Below are 16,532 nucleotides of genomic sequence, written 5' to 3' on the forward strand. Positions count from 1 at the left end.
AACATTCACAAGATATTGTTTGTTCTCATTCACTCCATCTACATCCCACTTCCCAACTACACCACCAATCTCCCTGTTTCCAACCTTTGCATTCATATCCCCTAACACAAGAATGTGCCAACCTTCAACCTGCCCACCCTGCTGGCTGCCAAGGGGGTCCCACCACCACAACAACCAACGGTCATCCGCTTCACCTGTACCTTCCTCAGGAAGACAGGCCAGATACCATGGCCTGTGATAACCTAGCAAGACATCAGGGTGAGTAGGGTCTCCTAGGCCATCACAGCATGAACAACAACAGTAACAATGCCAAATGGCCCCACTATACCTAGACATGCAAACAGCTGGAGTATTTATAAATGTACAGTTGGGCCTTGCTACATTTAATGTAAGCTCTGAATGAAAACTCCTTTTGGTCCCTGTTTCACTCACTAATTATGTTATCTGTTAATTTTGCTTGTATACTTTGTTTGCCTTAGTAAATCAATTTTAGACCGAGTCGATTAGAGGTAACTACTTCCCATGAAGGCGTAACAAAAAACACTACAAAATATTTTGCTACATCAGATTTACTAATACATTTTGTACATAAGCCAGACTATTTACAATCATATGATCCAGGAACAAGTATACAAAGGTACAGAATTTTCTACACTTGTTTTACAGTGTGCATCAGCCATAGAATGATATGAAGACAAAGAGCAAAATTAACTTTTCTTTATGAGAATGTTTAATTTTTATGTATATCATTGCAATTCATTTTACTATTATCATTATCACCATTAGCATAACACCAATAATAAAATGAGAAAAAATGAAATAACTAACCAGAAAATTACTATCATTAGTTAATATTAATATATTCAGAGAACTGCCCTAAAAGAATAAAACAAATTAGAAATTACACTTAAAACTGCTTCCTGAGTTTCATGACACGTGGTTATAAAAAGGCAAATATTTAAAATATCCAAAACCTCCAAATCAACAAAATTGTTATATAAAATAACATCAATCAAATTATAGCTTTTCAGTGTCATGAAAATTGAATGAAACAACAACTTAATTTTGATGCATTTGGCACCTAATCATTCTTAATATTACATGAAAAGAAGCTGACTAACACAACATCCAATTGTATTTTAATTGAATTTTCCTATAAACCATAGGAATAATTTATTTTTAATCAAATCCCAAATAATAATGGAATTAATAAAGCTTCATTCATTGCCAAGGCAAATACATGGCACTTAGTGCCACCAGTACACATCTTTGTTTAGATAATAAATGCTATTCTACCACCTAGCAGTGCTTTAAACCAGTTTCATTTTTCAGGTACGGTACTTCAGTCTAGACTCCTATCACCACAGTAGTAACTCATGGAAATACTACTCTACAAAGAACAATTATGGCAAAAAAATCACTTAAAATTGAATAACTATATACACTAAAAGGAGGGTGATCTGAGTAAGAAAATACATGAATAAGAATAGATGCAATTAACAACCTCAGACAAGTCTTCTATTTTCAAAAGTATTGTACTGATAATGAGAAAATCTATAAAGTTGAGCTATACATTTTAAATTTTGGTACATGATTCAGTCATTGTTATCATTATTCTCATTGTCACTACTTGAGTCACTACTGGAAGATGAGGAGGAGGAGTCACTTGATGAAGAAGAGGAAGAGGAAGAGGAGGAGGAGGAGGAGGAAGAACGCTGCCGTTGGCTGGGTGGTTTGGCTGGAGACTGTGATTGAGGTTGAGGCTGAGGATCAGTCTCAAAATTACTATAATATTCATAAAGATCAGCATGGGGTTGCTGCTTTTGTTGTTTCTTCTGTTTATCTGCACCCTTGAGGGAAGTGGTGCATTCTGGGCAGTACCAGTTACCTTCAGGGGCAGCCATTATCCCAACACACTCAAAGTGAAACCACTGATATCGACATGAGGGGTTATCACAGCCAATCATATCTGACACTTCATCATATGGACATTGACAAATGCAGTACAAGGTCTCATCTGCTTCCATGCTAGCTCCTTCATAAATTTTTTTCTTTGGTGCCCTTTTACGTTTCTTTGGAGGAGATTTTGCACCACTACTTGTACTATTTACAGACTTCTTTCTCTTGTTCTTTGATGCACTAGGTGAGGTAGCTGCAGCCCGTAAAGCTGGCATGTAAATACTGCATGAATTCTCTGGCACTTTATGCACACGATGACGAGTGGGATGAACATTGTCCAAATGATATTGCAGTGCCTCAAGAGAATGCCAGGGTGAGGCTCCTTCACAATATGGACAATCATAACTATGGGTCTGACTCTTAGTAGCTTTGTGTACCATAAAGAAATGTAAACTTAGAACAGTCCATGACTCAAATGCCTTATAACAAAAGTTGCACATGTATGCATCATTAACTCTTACATGATCAAACATGGTGTGTGTGTCACTCAGGTGAACCACTAAATCAACTATCTTGTTGAGACGCGGTCGGTTATCACACACTCGACATACAATCTCTCCACCTACATTGAGGGCCCTCTGGGCTTTGTGGGCATAGTACAGATGGAAATAGTATGCACCATCTTCACGGAATACAAGACCACACAAACAGCGGAACGTCCCATCTGGCAACATTGCTCGTTGATGGAGGGCCAAATGGTGATCATTAATATCATCAGCTGTGGAGAAAGAAAAATTACAAAAAGCACACTCTGTGAGTCCCAGGTTTAGGACAAGTTGTGGATGAACTAGATACATGTGGAGCAGCTTCCCTGCTGGGTCAGTCCAAGTCAGGTGACATGGCCCACAGCGAAGACCTACTGCTCGTTCTACTATTTGCAGCATGTCCTCTCGCACAGCCAATGAAGAAGAATTCTCAGTGACTGATCCTCCTATTGCTCCAACAACACTACTGGAACATTCTGCTATTTTTCTCTTTTTTTGTTCTTGACTTTTGGACATGTCAAGCAGAGAACTATGATATTCTTCACTTGGGCTTTCTGGAATTACAGATAAAGTCTTCTGCTTACTTAGTTGTTTCCCATGCTGGGAAGTAGAAACTTCTGAATCAGAATCTGATGTTTCCAAATCTGATTCAGTCATGGCTAACATAACAAGTCTTGTTTGAAATTCTTCCTCAGCTATTTTGTCATCATCAGCTGGATTTGTTGCTTTAATTGTTTCTGTATTTGGACCATCCAATTCCGAAGCATCTGAATCTGAATCACTTTCCCGATTAGTTTTCTGCTTCTCTCCCTTGTCAGAAGATGTTCTACGTTTCCGACTTTTGTAATGGCTAAGATCTTCACTGGAATCTGACTGGTAATTGGATGACCGTCCTGGATGGTCTGAGGCCATGTGCTTGGCTAATAGGTTTTTTGACACAAAAGCTTGTTTGCAGCGCTGGCAGCTGTGTGGACGCTCTCCTGTGTGAATGCGTGAATGGACTTTCAATCTGGATTGAGTGCTGAACCTGTCTGCACAACACTCACACTTATGGGTTAACAACTTTTTGTGTATGTGGAGAACATGTTGAGTTAAAGATACTTCTGAAGTGAAGCCTTTACCACAATGAGGGCAGGTTTGAGGATTATGCTTCCATTCTTTATGCTTCACAAGATGGTGGTCTCTCACAAACTTTTCACCACAAACCTCGCATTCAAACTTCTTTTCCAATTTGCAAAGGTTATAGTGAAGCTGCCTAGATTTTTCCTGCTTGAAGCGCTTGCCACACTTGAAACATGGATAAGTATAGATCAAAGAGGATGACCTTGCCTCTAAAACTATCATAGTCTTCTGGCTCCCATTTGGTGTTGATAACATTAAGGGACGAGCTTCACTAGGCAAATGTGAAAGATGAAATGAGTGAACAAGGAATGCATTGAGACTTCCCTGAAAAGCTCCACAAGTACATGTAATGAGACACTGGGGATGAACTTCATTTAAATGCAGCAGAAGACGAGGCAACATGACACTGACACCACATCCAACACATTGGCCAGTGAACTTGTCATTAAGGTCTTGAAGAATATTTTCTCCCATCGAGGTTACATCAATGTCTGCATTTTCTCCAAGACCCTTTGGAACGGGCTTTGTTTCTCTTCTACTGACCTTTTCTTTCAAAGTTGGCTTCATCAATGAAGAATCAGTGTCTGGTTCAGGCATTTCAGCAGGATTCTGTCCACCAGGTTTACTTTTTCCATCATCATTCTTTTGCAGTTGTTCAGTTAAAACTTCGGTCATGGTGCGGAAGGTCTGTGCAACAACATTGTTCAAAGCATCAACTAATCCAAATGTTAACATTCCTCCTTCTGCTTGAGACTGATCTGATTTCTCTTGTTTATTCAATTTACTTTTTTCAGTTTTCTTAATACTTGATTCTTCAATTACTTTGCTTTTGTCAGAGCCTACTGTTTCCTCAGAGGTATTCATGTTTGAAACCCTAGTTGGAGTTTGTGCAGGGGCTGTCCGTGACTGAGGAGTACCTGAGCCAAACACCGGAGACCCTGGACTAGGTGGACCTGATCCACGTGGAGAATTAGGAGACGCAGCAGCTGTGTCTATTTGTAAAGATGGTTCACTTCCACTGTCATCTTCCTCAACGTAATCTTTTGGTGGTTCTGCAATCTCTTTAACTTTTTCTTCAATAGCTTCGACAGATGTGGGGACTGTGCTACCAATTTCATTTATCCTGGACTTTGAAATACTTTCTGAGAGACTTTGCATTTTAATAGAACCAGTGGATTGTTCTGATTCAAATTTCTCTTTTCTGATCATTTTTGTTCTTTCAATACTTAGTGTAGGGTCACTTGTAGGTGGAGTCAATTTATGGGGAGACATAGATACACTGCATAAGGACTCACACCACCCAGCATTACCTTCATCCTCACTCTCCATGTATTCTTCCATGCTGGTGATCTTTCCTGTCTGCTGTCTTTGTCCCACCTCAACACTTTCCTGTGTTGCCTGCATCAAAGGGGCAGTATCAATGAATGGATCACACTGTGCTAACACCCCCCCAGTTGAGCTCATACCTACAAGCATCAAACAGCTTTCTTGTTTTTTAGAATCAAGATTTGACCCTTTGTACTTTTCTCTGAGCTGGTGCTTATTAGTAAGGCTTGTCCAGACTGTGTCCCAGGATCTCAAATCATGGCAAGTATTTCGGTGGTGCTGCAGGGAGGTTGCAGTGATAGCATGGAAAGGACAAATGAGACAGGAGAGTGTGTGTGACACAAGATGATGACAGAACAGTGACAACCTGTCTCGAAACATTTCAGGTGCATCACATTTGGAGCATCGATTGGGCAGAGTCACATATTTTAGATTAGGCTTAATGGTATGCCGATGTTTGGGAGATTCCATTAAATGGACATACAGACCAGAAGCTTGAGGAATACTAAAATGACAAGTCTTTGAAGGGCATTTCCACGGTGGTCCAATTTGGCAGCGTCTTAGACCATGACAGCACTCCGGACACAGAGGAGATGGACTGCAATCTCTGTAACGAAGTACCAGGAATGTTGAGCACCCACATAGAGCACATGTGCACCAAACTTTCACTGTCACAGACAAATGCAAGTTCAGTGGATTTCGAACCAAAGTAAATATTTCCCCAGTGTGATCATGCCAAACTGGATTCAGAAATTGAGCATCTGTTGCCATCAGCATTCCTCCCCGGCCTCCTCTCACCCATTGTAGAATCAAGCCAATTTCATCCAGTCTCAAGTGCTTTTCAGTAGAGAGATGGTAGGCATTGATATGGGCTGCCAAATGCATGGAAGTAGGTAAAACTGTCTTATATGCTCTGGGTTGCCCCTCTCCATCTGATGTTGTGTGGTGGGTGACACAGGTAGGGAACGGGCAAGGATAGACATGAGCAGCCCAAGAGTGCACTGCCCAAGATATTACATTTTGGCCAACCATATTTTCTGAACAAAAAGTACAATAAAATTGAGAGAGGGTCTTTTCAACATAGGTGTGACCTAAACCATGAGAAAGAAGGCATTTCACCCACTGTCCACACAGAACACACCAACCCCCCGACAGCTGATTTGCATGAGTTGACAATAAATGAGATGTCAACTGTGACTCTGAACTTGGATAAGGGTACCCACATAGAAACCAACATGCTAGGCTGTCCTTTGCCATGTCCAAACACCATGCACATAGACCTCTTGACTCTTCTAACTGTGGACTCACCACAAATGCAAGAGATCTCTTACACATAAGGCAGCAAGTTGATGACAAGTCATTTTGCAAGCCTAGAGCTAGAATAGAGGCCAGGGAAACACGATGAACCTGTGGCAAGGTAAGCAACAGACGCAACACCAGCCACCAGCCATGCAACAAAGTATCACTCATAAGGTGTACATTGACCAAATGGTTTGCTAATATTTTGGGAAAGGCATGTGGAGCACATAACAACAAGAGATATCTAGGATTCTGACCAGATGAGTTAGAAGCACAACACTGGTGGCAGGTCCAGGCTAAGCCTCTTCCTGTCCACCACACACTTGCCTGTGGGGAGCTTGTACCTAAAGTCAGCATACTGGACATCAGCCCATGAACTAGGACTTCATGGAGTTGCCGTACTGGCTGTGCAAGCATACAGAAACACACTCGACACGGACCAAGAGTGTCTGATGTTGAGCCAACTAATGTACAAAATGCAACATCAGCAGTAAGGTCCTCAATCATTCTTTTAACAAGATAATCATGGCGGTCCCACAAATGAGAGTGATATTGTACAGCACCAATGCTCTTTCCACAGTTTCCTTCATCTAACATGCACTCATACACCCTCTTATGACCAACATGGTAATGTTGGCATCTTTCTTCCTTTGTTTTGAACATTAGATGGCATTCATGGCAAACTTTTTTGGCATCATATTTCACTTTTCCATTCCTTACTTTTTTTCCATCACCCAACTCACTAAGATTTTCTATGTCTTTACCCCGATAAGTGTAGTTTTGTTTTGAAAAGTGTTCCATTTTTGATGCAGTGTCATCTGAAGCAAACCCTTCAAATGCTTCAACTTCCTCATCCCCACTCTCCCAAATATTTTCAAATGATGATTTATGAAATCCTTCAAAGTCATTAGCAGCAATTTTTTCCTCCTCAACTGACCCAAAAAGATCCTCAAATTCACACTTTGTTATGATGGTCTTCCCTTGGGCTCTTCCTTCCACAACACTTTCTGAGGTTCTTTGTCTCTGTTTTGTTGTACTCATTTCTGGTCCTTGTTTGTTAGCCTGCTCAAATCCACTTCCACTACTCGTTTGCAAGGTTTCACTTTTCCTAAAACTTTCACATCCAGCTTCATGGCCTCTTTCCAAAATTACTTTGCAATCCCTAATTTTACTATCTGACTTGTATTTTCCTTCTCTATGAGATCTCTTTTCACTTTTCTGTCCAGTATCAAGAATACCTTTAACATATCCAGAATGCAGTATCTCCCTTGACATTTCATCCTCAATACACTCAGCATAGTGAGAAGGCTCTTTTTTCATTGTAGATCTCTTTTTACCAGTACATACTGAAAACTCAGGTACAGTAAGCCCCTGATTATTACTGCTAGCTAACTCTTCGTTTGACAAAAATTCATCTCTTTTTCCTTTCATAGACAGCCCACACTTCCTCTTAAATGATTGGACAAAACTCTCTCTTTCTGCGATGTCAGATGTGTCTGAACTACATGTATTTGTTTCTTCAACTGAAGTTCTACGAAGGCTAAAGTCTTTAGAGAAGTGCTGTCTACCTGTAGGACCCGAGGGTTTATCAGAGGTCTCTGCACTGGCATACCTAGAAAAATCTCTCCTTTTGACATCAGAACTCTTTTGTCCACAATCTTCATTACTGGAATCCTTTGTTTCCACGTCTTTACGTTCTTCACAGTTTCCTTGAGCATTTCTAACAGAAATGGAAGTTATATTTTTTTCTGATACTTCATCCTCTTTACTTCCTAAATGTTTTTTGTCTAAAACTTCCACATGTGACAAATTAATTTCTGGCTTTTCAGTCTTACTTACATCAGAAACATCACTCTGGTTTTCAACTTTCTCAGATAACTTTGCAGCAGGTTTCAGTTGCCCTTTTGCAATGTTGCTCAAGGAGGATTCTTCAATATTACGGGCTCCTGAGCTCTCCATACTTTGCTCACCATTTTCAAAGTGTGATGATTCTCCACTTTCATTATTAACAGAAGATGCTTGATCATCTCTACATTCTGTGTCTACACTTTCACCTAACTTAGTATTCTCCTTGTCACTATCAGCTTCTGCATTTCTGCTCCCAGATTTTGGTTCACCCGAATCCTGAATTTTCTCTGAATTTAAAAAGTCTAATTTTCGATTTACAGAAATACTTTCTTCTGAAGCTTTTCTTTCACAATGAGAAGAGTCTGACACACCATAATTTTTTTCTGAGGCTGAACTAGAAGCTTTTGTAACTTCTAACTTTTCTCGTCGCTCATTGGCCTTCAGGGACTTTACAATGATCTCCCAGTCATGCATGATGTCAGGAAGAGGATTCACCTTTGATTTTTTAGGTTCTGGAGGGATTCCATCTTCTTCCTCTGACCCTAAAGATCCTGGCTTATAAATGTGCAATCTTCCTTGTCCACCTTCTGCATGCGGTAATCTTCCCTCTCGAACACTACGGCCACTGCTCTGACCTTTTCCACTTGAATACCTAGATTTCCTTGGACGTTCAGATCGTGTCTGAGAGTCATGCTGGGAACTGCTTGATATGCGTCCTGGTGTTGCCAAAGCCGACAGTCTCAAAGACCCATCTGGCGAAGAAACTGGGCCATGGCCAGATTCAGAAACACTCCGAGACCGTCCAGTTCTGCGGCTTACAGGAGATCTGCAGATAAATATTTAAAAGAACTGTATCAATACATATACATGTCATATTCCATATTAAGAATAATTCCATACTATTAAGAATTTTAATATCATACAATGTTCACCTATACAAGCACTATGTATGATGTGTATGGCGTGAAACTAAATATACCTCAAAAGCCAACCCATGATGTCACTGGCATTAAATAAAAAAATAATGTTTAAAAATTCATTCCATCAGTGTCAATTTTAGTGTGAGTATAAGTTTCCTCCCTCTCACATAAATGAAATGATCAGCTATCCTCTCCAATGGCATGTCTCAGACAGCAGGCCATAAGCAAAGGCAAACTTCCCCATCAGTCACACCGCCTGCCAGGCTGCTATGGGATTTAAACCTTTCCGTATTCCATGGCCACACAATCTTGTGACCAACACTTCTTTCATTACATCTGTGCATGTACCAAAGAACTACCAACACTGCTGAATAATGACATGAGTGTACTCCTAACAATATTTTATGAAGATGTTTTATTGTTATTATATTTACAATACAGGTGTTATGCAAAAATATAGAAATCTGGCATTACCTCTACCTTTGATCAACTATCTTGGTAACTATATTCAGTGTCACACAACCTGGCACGGATTTTTGTTTGGGAGGTACTAACAGACTTAGCATCATTGCTTGGGTGATCATCTTGCAAGGTCATTGAACTATTCTTAACTTGTTCTTATGTCCAGAAAATTGGCTTTGTATTCCTACCAAAACCCTTTCTGAGTTGTAAGGTACCAGATTATACTGATAAAAATTATTTGATGACATGACATCTTTATTATATAATGTGTCTCAAACTATTCAAGTCGGAACTGCACATAAACAGACAACATCCAGCGAATGAAGCAACAAGCTTGATTTGTGGAAGGGCTGTAAAGGCTGAATATTTTCCCCTACTCACACTACTACTACAAAATGCCAGTCTACAATCTACACAATGCCCTTCTTCTATTGAAAGACTCCTTGTTACGTTTTAGCCCTGACTTCGTTGAAGTGTGTAATGATGCTACGTAGTCATAATGTAAACAATGGCTGAAGACAAGTACCTTCTTTTTCATCCTGCTATTATTAATCCTGAGATGAATTTCTATTATTTGTAGGTAATAAATGGCCATAAGGAAGAGTGATTGTAAGAATAACTACATTTAGATACCATCAGTGCTGATTTAGAGGTAGAAAAGAGCGAGAGACAGTAGGCTACATTAATAAAAATGGGATTTTGCTGCACGCTAGAGACCATCACCAAAGCAATGATGCCAAGTCCGTAAGTCCCTCCCTTATATAAGCTTACCCGAGATAATCATGCAGCTAAGATTGTTAAGTCAAAATATGCTTCAGTGTAACTCAACATCTACAATAACTCCATCCATCAACTTCTAAATTTCACCACAAGAAAACGCTAATAATATGGTAATTCTATTTGCACGAATCTGTCCCTTGCTTTACTGTGTTTGTGTTAAAAACATATATGTTGGTAGGATATTTTCTCCAAAGAAAGATTTTGTTTGTTTGTTTGTTTTTTTCCATAACTAATGGTTGTATCAAAACTCTGATGACATCATAGTAATCTTCACAAAACATGTAAATGTATACTATTTTCTAGCAGTTAAACGAGTGTCGTCAGTTTTTTTCATTTATGCTTAAGAGTAGCTCACTGTCTACTTTTAAATTCCACAAGATAACTATATATAGGGGATTCTCAAATAAAAATTTCATGAGTATCTTTCTTGATTTGTGCTTTGCAATATGTGCCAAAAAAGGTTGATCATTTTTTTCTTAGAAATAAGGCAATAAATGTATAGAGTAAACCTCTCTTTACAATTATTGCTCTGATATCTTGGAAACTAATTGTTGTATTAAATTTTTACAGCCACTGTGACAATTCTCATAATATTCTGCTATTATACATGCTTTAACACTTATAAGCCAAGTACATACGATTCAGCGAGCATAAATATGAAGAAAACATGGAATATTTTTTGGCAACAGGAGAGAGATGCATCCTCGGAGCAGCCAGACGCAAGATATTACAGCGATAGCAGGCATTTTAACCACTGATTGCCCGGGTCTTTTAAATGCTACTTAATGAATGTTGCCATATGAGGATCATATTATTATCAAATAATCTCATTATTTTTCTCTATTTATAGAATAACTTGTTTTTGTCTCCAGTACGATATTTGTTTGAACACAGGGAGCGGCCCTGAGGCAGCATGCGCTGAGTACGAGTGACGAGCCTTGAACAGAAGGGACGAGGCCGCGCATCTATTATCAATGCTTTACCATCAAAATGCAGCGTTGGAAAGCCAAGTTTTTGGCTTAGTCGAGGCGGGTTAGTGAGTTTATGGAAGGAAGATTACATAAAAGACGTAGTAGTGGTGAAACAAGTGGAAAACACAACACTTTTGAGTAATGTTCGTGCGTCTCCCTCCTCCTCCTCCCCAGCCCATCCTCCCTCTCCTCCACCCACTCTACCATATTCCTCCTCCCACGCAGATATGAGGAAAACATTGCTCGAAAGCGATTTGGAAGCGCATCAGGAAATTGACAATTGCAATGTGATAGTTGTGAAATTTTTTGCTTAGATCAGCAAAAATAGTAAAGTGCAATAAGTGTAAGAATTAGCTCTACCGGGGATACTCCGATGAAAAAACGCACGTTGCAGACCACCGCAAGGTAGTGAGGAAGTGTCTGAAAAAATAATCAGTCATCGAAAATTGGTAAATACAGTACTGTCTCCAGGATTGCGAGTTTCAAGTTTGCAATTCACCGAGTTTATGATAGAGACCCAAAAAATTTGATTTTTATTGAAAACTGAAGCTGCGATATGACCCGAAAGGAAAAGGAAAAGGCTGCTGAAACCGGGTTTTTTCACACCTAGTTGTGGTCCTTGATTCCGATTCTCGCTCTTACCCACCCCCTGGGCCTTTCCATTGGCCGCGGGAAGCATGGTGAGTGGGATCCGGGCAGCCAGACGCAGGTGTGCGAGCAGCCCTGACTGCGCACCGGGCCCAAGCAGCTGATGGGCGGCTTATGATGGTGATGGAGATGATGAGCGTCGGCGGCGCGGCCCCCGCATCAGCGCCACCCAAACAGCACCTTCATCAAGGCCTGTGTATGTGTGGCTGTGCCAATCATGTGTCCAGGCTCCTCAATTCCCACCTTCCACATGTTGCGTGGGACCTCTTTCTTTTCTTCCATCTCTTCCTTTTCAAAAAGAAGAGATGGAAGAAAAGAAAGGGGTCCCGCACAACATGTGGAAAACAAGAACTGGCAAATTGAGAAGCCCAAACCCACAACAAACACAGCCACACACACACGGGCCCCGACAAAAACACCGTTCAGGCGGCGCCAATGCAAAGGCCACACCACTGACACTCATCATCACCATCACCATCATCAGCCGCCCGCCAGCTGCTCGGGCCCAGCGTGCGGCCCGGGCCGTCCGCACACATGCGCTGGGCCACCCAGATGGGTGGCCAAGCACAAGATGTCGATGGTTTTCAATTTTCCCCATAAGAATAATGGTTCAAAGTTTGCGATTTCCACGTTTGCGACCCGCAACGTCGACCTATTTATCACAAACTTGGAGACAGTACTGCACCAATAACGCAAATATTTGAAGCTTGAATAAAACCGACAGCAACTATAGTCTGTTCACTTAACCTTTAAACCACTGCAATCGCTTATTTAATCAAGCCTCTCCGATCCCGTGACGCTGTGATCGCTTATATAATCATGAATTTTCGCGCCATATGTATTGAATTTTCCTGGCGCGCTTCCTTTCAAAGGTGTTCTTGTGATCGTTGGCAACTTAGTCATATCTTCACCAGAGCCTGAAATTCTACGATAAGGCCCTCATTCGAGTGTTTGTGGAAATGTAGGAGGCGCCTGGAGACTCTCCAGACCTGCCGGGTAATCTACCATAACATAATAGAAAACGTGGTAGTGGAAGAGAAAATGGAGGTTGTCAAGGCAGACTAGATTACAAATTTTTAATTATAACTTGAATATAATACGTAACAGTAAGCTTCTTTGCACACAGGTGTGTGTGTGTGTGTGTGTGTGTGCAGAAAGCCCCGGTTGTCTTGGTCCATGGTGTAAATCAGATATTGTTTACATCATTATAGTTCATTACCAGAGAGAGAGAGAGAGAGAGAGAGAGAGAGAGAGAGAGAGGAGAGAGAGGAGAGAGAGAGAGAGAGAGAGAGAGAGAGAGAGAGAGAGAGGAGAGAGAGAGAGAGAGAGAGAGAGAGAGAGAGAGAGAGAGAGAGAGAGAGAGAAGGAAAAGAGAGAGAGGCAAGAGATACGATAGGGCCTGTAAGTGTGACCACACACACACACACACACACACACACACACACCATCCCACCCCCCTTCCCCCCTCTTCACTCATAGGACAATGACTGAGTATGGACAAGATCAGATGTCTGTGGTTATTATAATGCAACACACACACACCATTCAACACACATAGGGAGAGAGGAGGGTGAGTTAGTTCTCTCTCCTCTCTCATTCTTCTTGTTTTTTCTTTCTTCTTCTTCTTCTCTCTCTGCATTTTTTTTCTCTCTTTCTGAGAGGAGAGAGGCAGAGAGAGAGAGAGAGAGAGAGAGAGAGAGAGAGAGAGAGAGAGAGAGAGAGAGAGAGAGAGAGAGACAGAGAGAGAGAGAGAGAGAGAGAGAGAGAGAGAGAGAGAGAGAGAGAGAGAGAGAGAGAGAGAGAGAGAGAGAGAGAGAGAGAGAGAGAGATTCACGCCTACCATCATGGCACGCGCGACACTCATTTTTTTTAACATCATCATACAGGGTGTCTCGAGCGCCGTGATGGTTGGGGCGAGTGAAATGTTGCTATAAATAACTCTGTGTTTTCAATACATAGAGCTTTAACTGCATTCCGATCACACTATCGTGTTCACGAGAAATTTTCCTATGTAATGTAATAATATATTTCTGCAGTCAATGAACATCTGTTGAAAACAGTGAGCATAAGTAAAACATATAATAAACATTTTTTTAACATCTTCACGGTTCAACTCATCGTAATACCATTTTTTTATTTGTTTTGTCGAGTTTTTAAAATATATCTTGATTCTACAGTCACTGCTGAGTCTGATGGTGTCAGCCAAAACTGGCTAGCTCGTATATGAGTTGAGCTATGGCATATAATAAAGAAACATGTCTCACTCGAGCATGCAAGATGTGGTCCAACATGAGTGTTAGCGGGAGAGCAGAGCAGCCAATCAGCTGCAAGCTTTCCAACCTTTTTTTTATTATTGTTTTCTTTTTTTGTGTGCCCTTGAACTGCCTCCTTTGTTGTAAAAAAAAAAAAAAAAACCTGCCTAGGCACCAGGAATCTAGTTTAAGTGAACGGACTATAGTACCACTCACTTGATGTACATAAGAACATAAGAACATAAGAACGCAGGAGTCTACAAGAGGCCGGTAGGCCTGTACGAGGCAGCTCCTTTGACCCTAAGCTCCCGTGTATCTAACCCCACCTAATATCGCTGTCCATGAATTTATCTAGTCTATTTTTTAATGTGACAATTGTATTGGCACTCACCACATGACTGCTAAGCCTATTCCACTCATCCACCACCCTGTTAGTAAACCAATTTTTGCCTATGTCCCTGTTGAATCTGAATTTATCCAGTTTAAACCCATTACTTCGTGTCCTACCCGGTTCTCTTACCAACAAAACCTTATGAATGTCTCCCTTATTAAAGCCCTTCATCCATTTATAAACCTCAATCATGTCTCCACGCACCCTTCGCCTTTCTAGAGAATGCAAGTTTAACTGTTTGAGTCTTTCCTCGTATGGCAAGTTTCTCAACCCCTGAATCATCTTAGTCATCCTCCTCTGCACCGATTCTAACATTTTGATATCCATTCTATAGTAAGGTGACAAGAACTGAACCGCATAGTCAAGATGAGGTCTAACTAATGCTAAATAAAGTTTGAGGAAGACTTCGGGGCTTCTGTTGCTTACGCTCCTTGAAATAAATCCCAGTACCCTATTAGCTTGATTTCTAGCTTGAATGCATTGTACCCTTGGACGGAGATCAGAGCTCACTAAGACCCCTAAATCCCTCTCGCACCCAGACCTGCTTATGAGAGTGTCATTTAAGCAGTAGTTATGTGAGGGGTTGTTCCTACCTACACTCAGAATACTGCACTTCCCTACATTGAACTCCATCTGCCATTTATCCCCCCAGTCATACAATCTGTTGAGTTCACCTTGGAGAATACTAGCGTCCCGATCCGACTCAATTACTCTACCGATCTTGGTATCATCTGCAAATTTACTAACATCACTACTAATTCCTTTATCTAAGTCATTGATATAAATAATAAACAAAAGTGGACCTAATACCGAACCTTGTGGGACCCCACTCGTAACACATCCCCAGTCAGATCTTTTACCATTGATTTGCACTCTTTGCTTCCTATTGCTAAGCCACACCTTGACCCAGTTCAAAACTTTACCCTCTACTCCGTGAGCCTGTAATTTAAGCAACAGTCGTTGGTGAGGAACTTTGTCAAACGCTTTACTAAAATCAAGATAGATTACATCATAATTTTCATCTCTGTCAACTGCCTCAAATACTTTATTGTAGAAGGACAAGAGATTGGTGAGGCATGACCTACCTTTTGTGAACCCATCTATCGTTAATATTTCCTTTAGTTGTTATCCGATCTTTAAAATTCAAACAGCATTAAAATCTACTTGAAATGCACCATTAGAAGATGTATTTCGAATATTAATATACTAGGCATAAATATGGTTAGATTGTAGCTAGACTTTAAAGTTCGATTTTCTCAAAATGTTTTTTGGGGGGGATGGACGTTATACTTTTTTGAATAACTTTTTTGTTTATAAAGCTTTTAACAAATTTTAAAGAGCATCATAATATGGAGTATTTATACAAGAATTTGTACCAAAGAGATAGTTCTATGATGAGTGTGAAGGCTTACCTGGAGAATTTTAGCCAAACTTTAAAAAAAAATTATATCTCAAGGAAATTTCCAATTTTTTTTTTAGGGGGGGGTACAAATTGTTTATGTTAATGATATCTACAAGGTGTACTATTTTAAAAGAACAGATCCAAAAATCACCGGAGTTATTCAAAGGAGAAGTTTTTAATAAAAATCAATATATTGCATAAATTATCAAATCTATATATTCAATATTGTCATTGATAAGTATTATTATTATGTTCCATACGTCTCCACATATTTAGAATGATTGCAGCCCTCTAAGGGTTCAATTTGCTCTTTTTCAAAAATCGTATGTTCTACACTTAACCCGGAAGCAGCGGGGATCATGTTGCTTAACCCGTGGGCTTCGGCTATGGGAAAGCCGAGAAGTGGCCGTGAAACGACAAAATTACACTACATTTTGAGATTAAGAGCATGGAACATACATCAGAGTACTCCTCTCATAACCATAAAGTCGTTAAAAATATTTACTTTTACTCAAACCCCATTCTTTTTGGGTAGTGTTTGTTACAAAATAAACAGTCTTGTGATGCATGGCATCTAGCCGAGTCGCTTGTTGTCTACTATAGAGAATTTGACAAGTGATTACTGTATGGATAGCTAATTCAGTATGCCATGACCTAACAGCACCAC

At 40.4% G+C, this 16,532-nt stretch overlaps 1 protein-coding gene across 1 annotated transcript in view; it reads right to left on the bottom strand.

The window, feature by feature from the left end:
• Positions 1-551: 551 nt before the first annotated feature.
• The window catches only part of LOC127003933 (uncharacterized), a 34,594-nt gene continuing 18,613 nt past the window's right edge, over positions 552-16,532 (bottom strand). The window contains exon 3 of the mRNA XM_050871035.1: positions 552-8,865. Coding sequence (XP_050726992.1) covers positions 1,596-8,865 — 7,270 coding nt within the window. The 3' untranslated portion in view covers positions 552-1,595. The remainder of the gene's footprint in view (positions 8,866-16,532) is intronic.

This window comes from Eriocheir sinensis, chromosome 3, assembly GCF_024679095.1.
Source record: "Eriocheir sinensis breed Jianghai 21 chromosome 3, ASM2467909v1, whole genome shotgun sequence".
Lineage (NCBI taxonomy): Eukaryota > Metazoa > Arthropoda > Malacostraca > Decapoda > Varunidae > Eriocheir > Eriocheir sinensis.